The sequence below is a fragment of the Oncorhynchus keta genome, chromosome 1 (assembly GCF_023373465.1).
Source record: "Oncorhynchus keta strain PuntledgeMale-10-30-2019 chromosome 1, Oket_V2, whole genome shotgun sequence".
NCBI classification, from domain to species: domain Eukaryota; kingdom Metazoa; phylum Chordata; class Actinopteri; order Salmoniformes; family Salmonidae; genus Oncorhynchus; species Oncorhynchus keta.
Window position 1 is genome coordinate 98,637,242 of NC_068421.1, and position 18,065 is coordinate 98,655,306.

At 49.2% G+C, this 18,065-nt stretch overlaps 1 protein-coding gene across 50 annotated transcripts in view; it reads right to left on the reverse strand.

The window, feature by feature from the left end:
- The window catches only part of LOC118380369 (tumor protein 63-like), a 195,757-nt gene that overhangs the window by 63,660 nt on the left and 114,032 nt on the right, over positions 1 to 18,065 (reverse strand). For all 50 annotated transcript variants that reach the window (XR_008068812.1, XR_008068797.1, XR_008068796.1 and 47 more), the window contains one exon: positions 13,374 to 13,631. Coding sequence is in view for 1 of the 50 variants with exons in the window: in XM_052468686.1 (XP_052324646.1) it covers positions 13,374 to 13,631 (258 nt within the window). In the remaining 49 variants the exon portion in view is untranslated. The remainder of the gene's footprint in view (positions 1 to 13,373; positions 13,632 to 18,065) is intronic.

The following is an 18,065-nucleotide window of genomic DNA, read 5'->3' on the forward strand; positions in this document are numbered from 1 at the left end:
TCCCTGATCTTTATTCCCAGCGAGGGGGGGGGGGGGGGCGAGTCTTGACAGGCTCGTTGACACAAACACGTCTCTAAGGCGTGGGACGGGCCTGGCCCCGCAGATATTCCCAGGGCAGGTTGTGTCTTGCCTAACACTGTTCGCTAGAACACTCTTCTCTGAGAGGGCCATCCTCCTTCCTGTATGAACTATTATATTATTGCTGTGGTGCAATGCGAGACACGGCGACCGTCAAGAGATGCACAGAGTATTTACACGAGTATCACCTTCTCCAGGTCCTCAATCAGTAATCCACCCCCAGCTCTATAGAGACTAGGTCCTCAATCAGTAATCCACCCCCAGCTCTATAGAGACTAGGTCCTCAATCAGTAATCCACCCCCAGCTCTATAGAGACTAGGTCCTCAATCAGTAATCCTCAATTAGTAATCCTCCCCCAGCTCTATAGAGACTAGTTCCTCAATCAGTAATCCACCCCCAGCTCTATAGAGACTAGGTCCTCAATCAGTAATCCACCCCCAGCTCTATAGAGACTAGGTCCTCAATCAGTAATCCTCAATTAGTAATCCTCCCCCAGCTCTATAGAGACTAGGTCCTCAATCAGTAATCCACCCCCAGCTCTATAGAGACTAGGTCCTCAATCAGTAATCCTCCCCCAGCTCTATAGAGACTAGGTCCTCAATCAGTAATCCACCCCCAGCTCTATAGAGACTAGGTCCTCAATCAGTAATCCTCAATCAGTAATCCTCCCCAGCTCTATAGAGACTAGGTCCTCAATCAGTAATCCACCCCCAGCTCTATAGAGACTAGGTCCTCAATCAGTAATCCACCCCCAGTTCTATAGAGACTAGGTCCTCAATCAGTAATCCTCCCCAGCTCTATATAGACTAGGTCCTCAATCAGTAATCCACCCCCAGCTCTATAGAGACTAGGTCCTCAATCAGTAATCCACCCCCAGCTCTATAGAGACTAGGTCCTCAATCAGTAATCCACCCCCAGCTCTATAGAGACTAGGTCCTCAATCAGTAATCCACCCCCAGCTCTATAGAGACTAGGTCCTCAATCAGTAATCCACCACCAGCACTATAGAGACTAGGTCCTCAATCAGTAATCCACCCCCAGCTCTATAGAGACTAGGTCCTCAATCAGTAATCCACCCCCAGCTCTATAGAGACTAGGTCCTCAATCCATTACAGTAATCCTCCCCAGCTCTATAGAGACTAGGTCCTCAATCAGTAATCCTCCCCCAGCTCTATAGAGACTAGGTCCTCAATCAGTAATCCACCCCCAGCTCTATAGAGACTAGGTCCTCAATCAGTAATCCACCCCCAGCTCTATAGAGACTAGGTCCTCAATCAGTAATCCTCCCCCAGCTCTATAGAGACTAGGTCCTCAATCAGTAATCCACCCCCAGCTCTATAGAGACTAGGTCCTCAATCAGTAATCCTCCCCCAGCTCTATAGAGACTAGGTCCTCAATCAGTAATCCTCCCCCAGCTCTATAGAGACTAGGTCCTCAATCAGTAATCCTCCCCCAGCTCTATAGAGACTAGGTCCTCAATCAGTAATCCTCCCCAGCTCTATAGAGACTAGGTCCTCAATCAGTAATCCACTCCCAGCTCTATAGAGACTAGGTCCTCAATCAGTAATCCTCCCCCAGCTCTATAGAGACTAGGTCCTCAATCAGTAATCCTCCCCCAGCTCTATAGAGACTAGGTCCTCAATCAGTAATCCTCCCCCAGCTCTATAGAGACTAGGTCCTCAATCAGTAATCCTCCCCAGCTCTATAGAGACTAGGTCCTCAATCAGTAATCCACCCCCAGCTCTATAGAGACTAGGTCCTCAATCAGTAATCCACCCCCAGCTCTATAGAGACTAGGTCCTCAATCAGTAATCCACCCCCAGCTCTATAGAGACTAGGTCCTCAATCCATATCTATAGAGACTAGGTCCTCAATCAGTAATCCACCCCCAGCTCTATAGAGACTAGGTCCTCAATCAGTAATCCTCCCCCAGCTCTATAGAGACTAGGTCCTCAATCAGTAATCCACCCCCAGCTCTATAGAGACTAGGTCCTCAATCAGTAATCCTCAATTAGTAATCCTCCCCCAGCTCTATAGAGACTAGTTCCTCAATCAGTAATCCTCCCCCAGCTCTATAGAGACTAGGTCCTCAATCAGTAATCCACCCCCAGCTCTATAGAGACTAGGTCCTCAATCCATTACAGTAATCCTCCCCCAGCTCTATAGAGACTAGGTCCTCAATCCATTACAGTAATCCTCCCCCAGCTCTATAGAGACTAGGTCCTCAATCAGTAATCCACCCCCAGCTCTATAGAGACTAGGTCCTCAATCAGTAATCCACCCCCAGCTCTATAGAGACTAGGTCCTCAATCAGTAATCCACCCCCAGCTCTATAGAGACTAGGTCCTCAATCAGTTTTCCTCCCCCAGCTCTATAGAGACTAGGTCCTCAATCAGTAATCCTCCCCAGCTCTATAGAGACTAGGTCCTCAATCAGTAATCCACCCCCAGCTCTATAGAGACTAGGTCCTCAATCAGTAATCCACCCCCAGCTCTATAGAGACTAGGTCCTCAATCAGTAATCCACCCCCAGCTCTATAGAGACAATCAGGTCCTCAATCAGTAATCCTCCCCCAGCTCTATAGAGACTAGGTCCTCAATCAGTAATCCTCCAGCCCCAGCTCTATAGAGACTAGATCTCAATCAGTAATCCACACCCAGACTCTAAATATAAGAATAATATCAATCATATAATATAATATCCCCCAGCTCTATAGAGACTAGGTCCTCAATCAGTAATCAAAAGTACTACCCCCAGCTCTATAGAGACTAGGTCCTCAATCAGTAATCCACCCCCAGCTCTATAGAGACTAGGTCCTCAATCAGTAATCCACCCCCAGCTCTATAGAGACTAGGTCCTCAATCAGTAATCCACCCCCAGCTCTATAGAGACTAGGTCCTCAATCAGTAATCCTCAATCAGTAATCCTCAATTAGTAATCCTCCCCCAGCTCTATAGAGACTAGGTCCTCAATCCATTACAGTAATCCTCCCTTAGCTCTATACAGACTAGGGATGGGCTTTTTAAATAATTTCATAAATTATATATCCAGATCAACGAAATTACTGAAGTCCAGAGAGGACACACGAATGACTAAATATAATAATAATATAATAATAATATATAATATAATATCCCTGATGTCGAGATCGTGACTTATTTAGCTCATGATCACTACATAACCAAAGTTGTTTTGTTGAGATAATGAGATAATCAAAAGTACTACGCATCATCAGCCATTCATGTGTTCAGATGCACTATGAGCACCTCATCGAGGAGCCCTGCGGCTGCGTTGATCGCAATGTGGGGCATTTAAGCCCTAAACGATGCCTGACAGGCAAAACTATCCCCCAGGCTGCGTGCCTCCCCTAAGACCATAGACAATGCGAGGACCAACGCAGCTAACATGGCTAGGCAGCTAACAAGGCAGAATCCAGCCTACAAGGCAGTGTCCCTCCTTCCAGGGAAGGAGTGTGGTGTGGTCAGCCCAATGCATATCTGGGGGGCACACTCGCCTTCAGGGGATGTACAGCACCCGGTGTCACAGGAAGGAAGAAGGTCAAAGACCTCAGCCACCCGAGCCTTGACATATCAACCACCGAGCCTTGACATATCAACCACCGAGCCTTGACATCAAAGATGGGACCAAGCGACTGTTAAACAGCTTCTATCTCCAGTCCATCAGACTGTTAAATAGTCACCACTAGCCAGCCTCTGCCCAGTACCCTGCCCTGAACCTTAGTCACTGTTACTACCCTGCTACCACCCGGTACTCTACCCTGCTACCACCCGGTACTCTGCCCTGCTACCACCCGGTATTCTACCCTGCTACCACCCGGTACTCTAGCCTGTTACCACCCGGTACTCTAGCCTGCTACCACCCGGTACTCTACCCTGCTACCACCCGGTACTCTAGCCTGCTACCACCTGGTACTCTACCCTGCTACCACCCGGTATTCTACCCTGCTACCACCCGGTACTCTAGCCTGTTACCACCCGGTACTCTACCCTGCTACCACCCGGTACTCTAGCCTGCTACCACCTGGTACTCTACCCTGCTACCACCCGGTATTCTACCCTGCTACCACCCGGTACTCTACCCTGCTACCACCCGGTACTCTAGCCTGCTACCACCTGGTACTCTACCCTGCTACCACCCGGTATTCTACCCTGCTACCACCCGGTACTCTACCCTGCTACCACCCGGTATTCTACCCTGCTACCACCCGGTACTCTACCCTGCTACCACCCGGTACTCTACCCTGTTACCACCCGGTAGTCTACCCTGCACTGAACCTTAGTTACTGTTTTATTTATTTATTTATTTAACCTTTATTTAACCAGGAAGGGCTCATTGAGATTAAAATCTCTTTTTCAAGAGCGTCCTGGCCAAGATAGGCAGCACCAAGTCATTACAAAAAAATGACAGACAGACAACATGAAAAACTACAAGTAATCTAGTAAAAACCATTGAATTCACAAGAGTATAAAACAGCAAATTAAAAACATTGACAGGTCAGGGAATCAGCCTCAAAATCCTTCATCAGTGATTTAAAAACACCAATCGGGTTCTCCCAGTTTAAAAGTATTTTGTAAGGCGTTCCAAGACGATGGTGCAGAGGACATAAAAGCCCAAATTCAGTTCGGACATTTGGAACAGTTAGCAGGAGAAAGTCCAGCGAACGAAGAGAGTACCCACCACATTTCTGAACAATAAAAATGCACAAATAAAAAGGTAGTAAACCCAAAATGGCTTTGTAAATAAAAGTATACCAGTGACTAGCCGGCTAACACCCGGTACTCTACCTTGCACCTTAGAGACTGCTGCCCTATGTACATAGACATGGAATCACTGGTCACTTTAATAATGGAACACTGGTCCCTTTTAATAATGGAGCACTGGTCCCTGCTTCCTGGGCAAGGAAGGCAGCCCCAAATATTTCTTGGGGGGAGGCACATGGGGAGTGTGGTGGAGCCAGGTAGGAGACCTGCGCCAACTACCCGTGCTTACCAGACAGCGACGGTCCCCAGTCTGGAGCCTCCAGCGACGGTCCCCAGTCTGGAGCCTCCAGCGTCGGTCCCCAGTCCGGAGCCTCCAGCGTCGGTCCCCAGTCCAGGGCATCCAGCGACGGTCCCCAGTCCGGAGCCTGCAACGACGGTCCCCAGTCCGGAGCCTCCAGCGACGGTCCCCAGTCCGGGGCATCCAGCGACGGTCCCCAGTCCAGGGCATCCAGCGACGGTCCCCAGTCCGGAGCCTGCAACGACGGTCCCCAGTCCGGAGCCTCCAGCGACGGTCCCCCGTCCGGGCCATGCAACGAGGGTCCCCAGTCCCGGGCATGCAGAGAGGGTTCTCAGTCTGGGGCCTGCAGCGAGGGTCCCCAGTCTGGGGCCTGCAGCGAGGGTTCCCAGTCTGGGGCCTGCAGCAAGGGTCCCCATTCCGGGGCCTGCAGCGAGGGTTCCGAGTCCGGGGTCGGCGACGAGGGTCCCCCGCACCAGAGGCACCACCAAAGTGGAGGGAGCCAGAGGTTGAGCGGGGTCTGCGTCCCACACCGGAGCTGCCACCGAGGATAGATGCCCACCCGGACCCTCCTCTATAGGTTCAGGTTTTGCGGCCGGAGTCCACACCTTGGGGGGTACTGTCACACCCTGACCTTAGAGAGCCTTTTTATGTCTCTGTTTGGTTTGGTCAGGGTGTGATTTTGGTGGGCATTCTATGTGTTGTATTTCTTTGTGTTTGGCCGAGTGTGGTATCCCAATCAGAGGCAGCTGTCAATCGTTGTCTCTGATTGGTCCTCTTCAGATTCCACCTTGATTCTTTAATTGTGGACACTACATCACCACACTCCCTCTCTTGCTCAGCTTTTTTAAGTCACCTTGATTTTGCACCTGTGTGTTTTAAAGTAAGGGGCTGGGCATGCCATGAGCTTGTAGAGTGAGCGCTACTGGATCAGTATTGTAGCAGGTGAGGAGGCCCGACGCTCCAGCCTTTGGGAGAGTCATTGGGCGTGGTCCTCTCCTCGCTCCAGCTCTGCTCACATCATCTGATACAGATCCTTGCGATTTGGGACCATGCATTGTGTTGCTAAAACATGAGGTGATGGCAGCAGATGAATGTGCCTAAGGATGTCACCACGTAATTGTAAGATCCCACAGAGACAGAACACACTGTGGACTAAGTCCCCATTGTAAGATCCCACAGAGACAGAACACACTGTGGACTAAGTCCCCATTGTAAGATCCCACAGAGACAGAACACACTGTGGACTAAGTCCCCATTGTAAGATCCCACAGAGACAGAACACACTGTGGACTAAGTCCCCATTGTAAGATCCCACAGAGACACACAGCCAGCCCATCAAAAGGGAGCATTAGCAGCTCTATGTGCAGACTAAAGCTGGGGTGGTGACGCCTACAGTGGCCCTGTGCCATAAGGCCATCAGGCCAGTGGCTGAGCTAGTCTAGCCATTCTGTGTAGCTTCCAGGAGCTTTAAATGGAAAGCTGTAGACTGAGACCCATACTACTATCACTACATCTCCATCAGACTGGCCCGGTCATTAAAGAGACAACGCTCTTTCGGTCAGCTTTTTTGGTATGTCTTCAACCAACCATTAGCAAAGGTAATGAATAAATGACTATTTCTACAGAGGACATAGTCAGTGATACCACTACAAAACAACAGCATGGAGGGTTTGTCTACTAATTGTTGAGTGCTTTATGCTGACGTAGTGTTGGTATGATAACAGATGTGTTGTAAACCATCGGTTACCAATCCTGAATTCCATCCTGTTGTGTATGTAAGGTAGCCTTAGTGTTAAATATGGCTTAAACTTCCTCATGATGAGCTCAGACCAAACCGTCAGCTAAATAAGTAATCCTTCTCACCCCCTAAAAGATTTAGATGCACTATTGTAAAGTGGCTGTTCCACTGGATGTCATAAGGTGAATGCACCAATTTGTAAGTCGCTCTGGATAAGAGCGTCTGCTAAATGACTTAAATGTAAACCAATATTACTCCGAGGGCTTTATTTTAGTCTGGCGTTACGGAGGCGCAAATTCCAAAAAGCACTTCAGTTTGCAATTTCAGCATGTAAAAACTGGCGCTCTGCCCATTTTCCATCCAATGCACCAGGTTCAGCAATTTACCTGTCTAATATCATACATGCTGAAAATTACCTGTCTAATATCATACATGCTGAAAATTGCGAACTGAAGTGCTTTTTGGAATTTGCGCCTCCGTAGCGCCAGACTAAAATAAAGCCCTCGGAGTAATATTGGTTTAGCTGACGGTTTGGTCTGAGCTCATCATGAGGAAGTTTAAGCCATATTTAACACTAAGGCTACCTTACATACACAACAGGATGGAATTCAGGATTGGTAACCGATGGTTTACAACACATCTGTTATCGTACCAACACTTCATCCTTCCGTATAAAGCATTCCACTGCACTCAACAATTTGGGAGAGGTGTCAATATTTGACGTGTGTCCTTAATAACAAGCGCAAAAGTGATTTCATGCAGCGCATATTGGAAGATTTAAGACCAACGAAAAGCAGGTCTTAGCGGTAACGATGGGACTACATTTGTATTATTTTGGTTCTGTAGGCTATTTGTAAGTCGCTCTGGATAAGAGCGTCTGCTAAATGACTTAAATGTAATGTAAATGTATTTAACGAACTAGGCTATGACGGACTAACATTCAAGTTGGAGTAGATGACAATGCAGTACATAAAAGACCGTAAATACACAACTTGATGCAACCACATGTTTAGCCATGGAGCACGTTCTGATTGGCCAGTGAGGGGTTAAGCCTTGACACACCTCCAACTTGTTTATTCATCAAACCCCAGCCCCTTCGCTCCACTTCCAGCTACTGCGCCCGTAATTCCTGCTGTGAAAATAGCAAAAGTTTGTCTTAACACACCCCTGGACATGGAGCACTGCCACTAAGATTTACCATTGGTGATGTTTGTTAAAATAGAGCCCTTAGTGGGTTTATGACGACACGGTGCCTGATCCAGAGTCCAGAACAAGGTTTGGGGCATGCCTCCCATTCACACCCTCTTACCCTTCTCTTCACACAACCAACTGCACATCAGAGAGACACTTCTGTTTCTGTGCTGTGAAGATGACAGAGACAGGAAGTGTGGGAATTTAGTAAATGTCACTATCCCACAGTCGTCGTAGCCAATGAGCTGGCTGAGATGGGCCCCAGAGCACTGCCAGAATCCCGCCTGTTTACTCTAAGACATTAGTTCTATAACACTCATTCCCCTCCCTTCTGCCAAATCTGGAGATTGATGACTTAGCTGGACCATAATGGTCCAGAATCAATTCCCGTACCACAGTTGAATTAGACCACGTGAGACTGGTTCAGCCACATAGTTTCCCATGACTATTATGATTTCACAAGAGAGATCCAACACTTGAAGTAAAAGAGCTTATATATAGAACGCAGACAACGATTGAAGCCATTCATCCACAGGTGAGATACGGAGCAGCCCAGATGGTAGCTAACTATTGTGACCGCTAGGTGGGGTGCTCTTTACTTTTGGTTTTACACAACGGTACACGGCATGACACGGCATTGGAGTAAGTACAGATGGTCGTGGAGTCAGAGCAGATGGTCGTGGAGTCAGAGCAGATGGTCGTGGAGTCAGAGCAGATGGTCGTGGAGTCAGAGCAGATGGTCGTGGAGTCAGAGCAGATGGTCATGGAGTCAGAGCAGATGGTCGTGGAGTCAGAGCAGATGGTCGTGGAGTCAGAGCAGATGGCCATGGAGTAAGTACAGATGGTCATGGAGTCAGTACAGATGGTCATGGAGTCAGAGCAGATGGTCATGGAGTCAGTACAGATGGTCATGGAGTCAGTACAGATGGTCATGGAGTCAGTACAGATGGTCATGGAGTCAGAGCAGATGGTCATGGAGTCAGAGCAGATGGTCATGGAGTCAGAACAGATGGTCATGGAGTCAGAACAGATGGTCATGGAGTCAGAGCAGATGGCCATGGAGTCAGAGCAGATGGTCATGGAGTCAGAGCAGATGGTCATGGAGTCAGAGCAGATGGCCATGGAGTCAGAGCAGATGGTCATGGAGTCAGAGCAGATGGTCATGGAGTCAGAGCAGATGGTCATGGAGTCAGAGCAGATGGTCATGGAGTCAGTACAGATGGTCATGGAGTCAGAACAGATGGTCATGGAGTCAGAGCAGATGGTCATGGAGTCAGAGCAGATGGTCATGGAGTCAGAGCAGATGGTCATGGAGTCAGAACAGATGGTCATGCAATCAGTGCAGATGGTCATGGAGTCAGAGCAGATGGTCATGGAGTCAGAGCAGATGGTCATGGAGTCAGTACAGATGGTCATGGAGTCAGAACAGATGGCCATGGAGTCAGAGCAGATGGTCATGGAGTCAGAGCAGATGGTCCTGGAGTCAGAGCAGATGGTCATGGAGTCAGTACAGATGGTCATGGAGTCAGAACAGATGGTCATGGAGTCAGAGCAGATGGTCATGGTGTCAGAGCAGATGGTCATGGAGTCAGAGCAGATGGTCATGGAGTCAGAGCAGATGGCCATGGAGTAAGTACAGATGGTCATGGAGTCAGAACAGATGGCCATGGAGTCAGTACAGATGGTCATGGAGTCAGAACAGATGGCCATGGAGTCAGAGCAGATGGTCATGGAGTCAGAACAGATGGCCATGGAGTCAGAGCAGATGGTCATGGAGTCAGAACAGATGGCCATGGAGTCAGTGCAGATGGTCATGGAGTCAGTGCAGATGGTCATGGAGTCAGTACAGATGGTCATGGAGTCAGAGCAGATGGTCATGGAGTCAGAGCAGATGGTCATGGAGTCCGAGCAAATGGCCATGGAGTCAGAGCAGATGGTCATGGAGTCAGAGCAGATGGCCATGGAGTCAGTGCAGATGGTCATGGAGTCAGTACAGATGGTCATGGAGTCAGAGCAGATGGTCATGGAGTCAGAGCAGATGGCCATGGAGTCAGAGCAGATGGTCATGGAGTCAGAGCAGATGGCCATGGAGTCAGAACAGATGGTCCTGGAGTCAGAGCAAATGGCCATGGAGTCAGTACAGATGGTCATGGAGTCAGTGCAGATGGTCATGGAGTCAGAGCAGATGGTCATGGAGTCAGAGCAGATGGTCATGGAGTCAGAGCAGATGGTCATGGAGTCAGAGCAGATGGTCATGGAGTCAGAGCAGATGGTCATGGAGTCAGTGCAGATGGTCATGGAGTCAGAGCAGACGGTCATGGAGTCAGAGCAGATGGTCATGGAGTAAGTACAGATGGTCATGGAGTCAGAACAGATGGTCCTGGAGTCAGAACAGATGGTCATAGAGTCAGAGCAGATGGTCTCGGAATCAGCAATACGTAACTACACAAAGAAGCTGTGTGCAGCTGGGGCTCTGAAGCAACAGCTGTCACTACAACACTGTCACATAATGATAGAGAATAATGACAAAGCACTGCAGAGTAGAGCTGTCAGGCAGAGTAGAGTAGAGCAGAGTTTCCAGGCAGAGTGGAGTAGAGCAGAGCTGCCAGGCAGAGTAGAGCTGCCAGGCAGAGTAGAGTAGAGCAAAGCTGCCAGGCAGAGTAGAGCTGCCAGGCAGAGTAGAGTAGAGCAGAGCTGCCAGGCAGAGTAGAGTAGAGCTGCCAGGCAGAGTAGAGTAGAGCAGAGCTGCCAGGCAGAGCAGAGTAGAGCAGAGCTGCCAGGCAGAGTAGAGTAGAGCTGCCAGGCAGAGTAGAGTAGAGCAGAGCTGCCAGGCAGAGTAGAGTAGAGCTGCCAGGCAGAGCAGAGTAGAGCAGAGCTGCCAGGCAGAGTAGAGTAGAGCTGCCAGGCAGAGTAGAGTAGAGCAGAGCTGCCAGGCAGAGCAGAGTAGAGCAGAGCTGCCAGGCAGAGTAGAGTAGAGCAGAGCTGCCAGGCAGAGTAGAGCAGAGCTGCCAGGCAGAGCAGAGTAGAGCAGAGCTGCCAGGCAGAGTAGAGTAGAGCTGCCAGGCAGAGTAGAGTAGAGCAAAGCTGCCAGGCAGAGTAGAGTAGAGCTGCCAGGCAGAGTAGAGTAGAGCAGAGCTGCCAGGCAGAGCAGAGTAGAGCAGAGCTGCCAGGCAGAGTAGAGTAGAGCAGAGCTGCCAGGCAGAGCAGAGTAGAGCAGAGCTGCCAGGCAGAGTAGAGTAGAGCAGAGCTGCCAGGCAGAGCAGAGTAGAGCAGAGCTGCCAGGCAGAGTGGAGTAGAGTAGAGCTGCCAGGCAGAGTAGGGCAGAGTAGAGCTGCCAGGCAGAGTAAAGTAGAGCTGCCAGGCAGAGTAGAGCTGCCAGGCAGAGTAGAGCAGAGTAGAGCTGCCAGGCAGAGTAGGGCAGAGTAGAGCTGCCAGGCAGAGTAAAGTAGAGCTGCCAGGCAGAGTAGAGCAGAGCTGCCAGGCAGAGTGGAGCAGAGCTGCCAGGCAGAGTAGAGCAGAGCTGCCAGGCAGAGTCGAGCTAGAAGAGCTGCCAGGCAGAGTAGAGTAGAGCTGCCAGGCAGAGTAGAGTAGAGCTGCCAGGCAGAGTCGAGCTGGAAGAGCTGCCAGGCAGAGTAGAGTAGAGCTGCCAGGCAGAGTAGAGTAGAGCTGCCAGGCAGAGTAGAGCTAGAAGAGCTGCCAGGCAGAGTAGAGCAGAGCTGCCAGGCAGAGTAGAGCAGAGCTGCCAGGCAGAGTAGAGCTAGAAGAGCTGCCAGGCAGAGTAGAGCTAGAAGAGCTGCCAGGCTGAGTAGAGCAGAGCTGCCAGGCAGAGTAGAGCTGAAGAGCTGCCAGGCAGCTAGAGCTGAAGAGCTGCCAGGCAGAGTAGAGTAGAGCTGCCAGGCAGAGTAGAGCTAGAAGAGCTGCCAGGCAGAGTAGAGCTAGAAGAGCTGCCAGGCTGAGTAGAGCAGAGCTGCCAGGCAGAGTAGAGCTAGAAGAGCTGCCAGGCAGAGTAGAGCTAGAAGAGCTGCCAGGCAGAGTAGAGCTAGAAGAGCTGGTTCTGTCAGTCTGCTGCTGAGACATCAGTACACAGTGAGTGGTGCATCAAGCTGCACCCACAGACAGACAGACAGACAGACAGACAGACAGACAGACAGACAGACAGACAGACAGACAGACAGACAGACAGACAGACAGACAGACAACAACACACCTGGAAAGAAGTTATCCTTTCTCTGTGAATAATACCACTCTGAAATCCTCTCCGAATCAGGTGTGAGTCAGATGAGATCAAAAGGAGGGGGAAAGAGTCCTATAGACTGACATGAGAATGTACCACTGTCATTCTGGAGGATCCAGCCATGAGAATGTACCACTGTCATTCTGGAGGATCCAGCCGTGAGAAGGTACCACTGTCATTCTGGAGGATCCAGCCGTGAGAATGTACCACTGTCATTCTGGAGGATCCAGCCGTGAGAATGTACCACTGTCATTCTGGAGGATCCAGACATGAGAATGTACCAATGTCATTCTGGAGGATCCAGACATGAGAATGTACCAATGTCATTCTGGAGGATCCAGCCATGAGAATGTACCACTGTCATTCTGGAGGATCCAGACTTGAAAATGTACCACTGTCATTCTGGAGGATCCAGACGTGAGCACGTGCCTTGAGTTAATATTGTCAATTTTTCAAAGATACACAATGATCTCTTCCTGTTACAACTGAACTGTCAATGGCTCTGAGAAAAACACTAGGAATTTCAAGGCTGGGGACGATGTTAGTCAAGAAGAGTAAAAGTCTTGGACTAGGCCTAAAGGTTGAGCTTGTACCAACTGTCATGCCTGAGGTTCTGAGAAAAGGGGCGGGACGTTCTCATCGTGTGTCACGCGACGAGGTAGACCAACTGTCCCCCACCAGACAGAGTTGTGCAACGGAGAGCTTTTGATGTATTGTGCATTACAAAACAGCCTGGAGCACTACTGATTGGCTTCATACAACTTTTACACATTTTCTACAGATTCAGCCTTTAATCCAGGTGAGTATTATGTTATACCATGACCCCCAGACCTCACTGGAAGATCCAGTTGACTCATAAATAAACCTTGGAGGGCCCATGACAGAATATATATATATATATATATCTCAGACATCTGACTTCTGCTTATCCAATTTCAAATAATAATTCATTTAAATCATGTTTAATCAGCTGACAATTGTTTTTATTTAGGCATTATGCAATTGGATGATAAACAAATGGCCCCTCCCCTTCCCCCCCTCCCAAATTATGCGATAGGTTTTGGGAATTTGTCAAGTGAGACCCATGTGAAATGCCCTAATCTAACTCTTACCGTCCAGGTGGCAGACTTGGCTGTGGAGGACTGCTGGAAGGAGACGTCAAAGGTGTGTGTCCCGGCGTAGTCTGTGTTGGAGGGGATAGCCGGGGAGGGGGACATGGCGTCGAAGGTGGAGCTGGGCTGGGCGTAGGGTGAAGGAGCGGACACGTTGTTCTGGACATGGTCGTTGTTGTAGGGACTGGTGGAGGTAGAGCCGCCATTTTGGATGTTCTGATCCATGCTGTTCAGCAGCCCCAGGTTGGTGTACTGGGACTGGAGGAGAGAGGGAGGGAGGGAGGGGGAGGGAGGGAGGGAGGGAGAGGAGGGAGGGAGAGAGAGAGAGAGGAGGGAGGGAGGGAGGGAGGGAGGGAGAGAGAGAGAGGGAGGGAGGGAGGGAGGGAGGGAGGGAGGGAGGGAGGGAGGGAGGGAGGGAGGAGAGAGGGAGAGAGGGAGGGAGGGAGGGAGGGAGGGAGGGAGGGAGGGAGGGAGGGAGGGAGGGAGGGAGGGAGGGAGGGAGAGAGAATTACTTTAATGACCAACTGTAGGTCCAATTCCACTTTATCCCACCAAAAGACACACAGAGGTTGAACCGATTGGAGGAGAGGGCAGTCATGTTATGGTGCTCATGGAGCAGTTTTTAGGGGTCAAGGGCCAGGTTGTTGCACTGTAACCAGGGAGAGAGGTCAGAAGATTGAGAGGGGAGGTCAAAAATAAATAAATAAAAAGCTTCTTAGCAAAGAGCAATTTCTCAAGCAAGAAAATTAGCTGTTATTGGTAGAGAGGTTTGGAACCCTCTTTCTTATTGGTCTATTAACTAATTTAGCGCCTGGTGATGTCACCATGGAAGGCCAAAACTCTTTTGAAACAGCTCTTACACTTAAAGGGACATTATCCTCACTTTCACAATTTCACTGTTATTCCAACCTCATAGTGTAAAAGTATACATAAAATACAAGGGAAATCATTTTGGACTGCTCTGGGCATTTAAGACAAATGACCTTTGTGTTAAAGAGCCCCTGAATAGGCTGTTTTTGCTGTTGCTCATTAGAAAAAAAACAGATTTCAGTCTTGGTGGTGTGTTTTTCTGACCGATTCCGAGTTCAAATACACCCGTATTTACTGAATTTTCTTATCAGCAATACAAGCTGTTTTTTATGGACTCATATGTCAGGGCTGGGTTGACTCAATATAGTAAGACTGTGTACGCTAGAATAGGGCTTGTTCAACCTATTTCAGCTCCTCAGACAAAAATGAGAAGTGTACTGTCCTCCAACGACACAAATGAGAAGTGTACTGTCCTCCAACGACCCAAATGAGAAGTGTACTGTCCTCCAACGACCCAAATGAGAAGTGTACTGTCCTCCAACGACCCAAATGAGAAGTGTACTGTCCTCCAACGACCCAAATGAGAAGTGTACTGTCCTCCAACGACCCAAGTGAGAAGTGTACTGTCCTCCAACGACCCAAATGAGACGTGTACTGTCCTCCAACGACCCAAATGAGAAGTGTACTGTCCTCCAACGTCAACAGCCTCCCAAGTGAGACCAGGTACTGTCCTCCCCAGATCCCAAGTGAGAAGTGTACTGTCCTCAACGACCCAAATGAGACGTGTACTGTCCCCAACACCCAAATGAGAAGTGTACTGTCCTCCCAGACCCAAGTGAGACCAGTGTACTGTCCTCCCAGATCCCAAATGAGAAGTGTACTGCCTCCCCAGGTCACACTGACCCAAATGAGAAGTGTACTCCCCAGATCCTCCAGACCAGGTCAACAGCCTCCCCAGATCACACTGACCAGGTCAACAGCCTCCCCAGATCACACTGACCAGGTCAACAGCCTCCCCAGATCACCTCCAACGGTCAACAGCCTCCCCAGATCACACTGACCAGGTCAACAGCCTCCCCAGATCACCTCCAACGGTCAACAGCCTCCCCAGATCACACCAGACCAGGTCAACAGCCTCCCCAGATCACACTGACCAGGTCAACAGCCTCCCCAGATCACACTGACCAGGTCAACAGCCTCCCCAGATCACACTGACCAGGTCAACAGCCTCCCCAGATCACACTGACCAGGTCAACAGCCTCCCCAGATCACACTGACCAGGTCAACAGCCTCCCCAGATCACACCAGACCAGGTCAACAGCCTCCCCAGATCACACCAGACCAGGTCAACAGCCTCCCCAGATCACACCAGACCAGGTCAACAGCCTCCCCAGATCACACTGACCAGGTCAACAGCCTCCCCAGATCACACCAGACCAGGTCAACAGCCTCCCCAGATCACACTGACCAGGTCAACAGCCTCCCCAGATCACACTGACCAGGTCAACAGCCTCCCCAGATCACACTGACCAGGTCAACAGCCTCCCCAGATCACCCCAGACCAGGTCAACAGCCTCCCCAGATCACACTGACCAGGTCAACAGCCTCCCCAGATCACACTGACCAGGTCAACAGCCTCCCCAGATCACACTGACCAGGTCAACAGCCTCCCCAGATCACACCAGACCAGGTCAACAGCCTCCCCAGATCACACTGACCAGGTCAACAGCCTCCCCAGATCACACTGACCAGGTCAACAGCCTCCCCAGATCACACCAGACCAGGTCAACAGCCTCCCCAGATCACACTGACCAGGTCAACAGCCTCCCCAGGTCACACTGACCAGGTCAACAGCCTCCCCAGGTCACACCAGCCACGTCAACAGCCTCCCCAGGTCACAACGGCCAGGCCAACAGCCTCCCCAGATAAATGTCTCCTTCCCGGTGATTTCCCATTTACACGGGCAACGACCGTATAAATGATGTCACTGTCACAGTACTGGAGAAACAAGCTTTTCTTCACATAATTTTTCCCCAAGAAGTTTTCCCGATTTATTCTACAGTCAGCTTGTTGATCAGACTCCGATCTTTGTAATTACTGGTATTTGAAGTCTTTTATGATGATGTTTAATTGGAATTTTTAAACTTTCCAGTTGACTGCTAGAAACTTCTTCTAGATCCCCCAACATCTACAGACTGGGGTCACAGGGTTCACACTTTATAGACAGAACGAGTGGTATCACAATCAAAATGGCTGCCTTTTGAGAGTAGGGAGAATGCTTGTTTCCTGGATTTTAGCCAGTCCCTTCCTCTCCTCCCTACTCGGCTCCAGGTCTCTCTCTCTCTCTCTCTCTCTCTCTCTCTCTCTCTCTCTCTCTCTCTCTCTCTCTCTCTGTGTCTCTCTCTCTCTCTCTCTCTCTCTCTCTCTCTCTCTCTCTCTCTCTCTCTCTCTCTATCTCTCTCTCTCTCTGTGTGTCTCTCTCTCTCTCTCTCTCTCTCTCTCTCTCTCTCTCTCTCTGTGTGTGTGTCTCTCTCTCAATTCAATTCAAGGGCTTTATTGGCATGGGAAACATGTGTTAACATTGCCAAAGCAAGTGAGGTAGATAATATATAAAGTGAAATAAACAATACAAATTAACAGTAAACATTACACATACAGAAGTTTCAAAACAATAAAGACATTACAAATGTCATATTATATATATATATATATATACAGTGTTTTAACAATATACAAATGGTTAAAGGACACAAGATAAAATAAATAAGCGTAAATATGGGTTGTATTTACGATGGTGTGTTCACTGGTTGCCCTTTTCTCGTGGCAACAGGTCACAAATCTTGCTGCTGTGATGTCACACTGTGGAATTTCACCCAGTAGATATGGGAGTTTTTCAAAATTGGATTTGTTTTCGAATTCTTTGTGGATCTGTGTAATCTGAGGGAAATATGTCTCTCTAATATGGTCATACATTGGGCAGGAGGTTAGGAAGTGCAGCTCAGTTTCCACCTCATTTTGTGGGCAGTGAGCACATAGCCTGTCTTCTCTTGAGAGCCATGTCTGCCTACGGCGGCCTTTCTCAATAGCAAGGCTATGCTCACTGAGTCTGTACATAGTCAAAGCTTTCCTTAATTTTGGGTCAGTCACAGTGGTCAGGTATTCTGCCGCTGTGTACTCTCTGTTTAGGGTCAGTCACAGTGGTCAGGTATTCTGCCACTGTGTACTCTCTGTTTAGGGTCAGTCACAGTGGTCTGGTATTCTGCCGCTGTGTACTCTCTGTGTAGGGTCAGTCACAGTGGTCAGGTATTCTGCCGCTGTGTACTCTCTGTTTAGGGCCAAATAGCATTCTAGTTTGCTCTGTTTTTTTTGTTAATTCTTTCCAATGTATCAAGTAATTACCTTTTTGTTTTCTCATGATTTGGTTGGGTCTAATTGTGTTTCTGTCCTGGGGCTCTGTAGGGTGTGTTTGTGTTTGTGTTTGTGAACAGAGCCCCAGGACCAGCTTGCTTAGGGGACTCTTCTCCAGGTTCATCTCTCTGTAGGTGATGGCTTTGTTATGGAAGGTTTGGGAATCGTTTCCTTTTAGGTGGTTATAGAATTTAACGGCTCTTTTCTGGATGTTGATAATTAGTGGGTATCGGCCTAATTCTGCTCTGCATGCATTATTTGGTGTTTTACGTTGTACACGGAGGATATTTTTGCAGAATTCTGCGTGCAGAGTCTCAATTTGGCGTTTGTCCCATTTTGTGAAGTCTTGGTTGGTGAGCGGACCCCAGACCTCACAACCATAAAGGGCAATGGGCTCTATGACTGATTCAAGTATTTTTAGCCAAATCCTAATTGGTATGTTGAAATTTATGTTCCTTTTGATGGCATAGAATG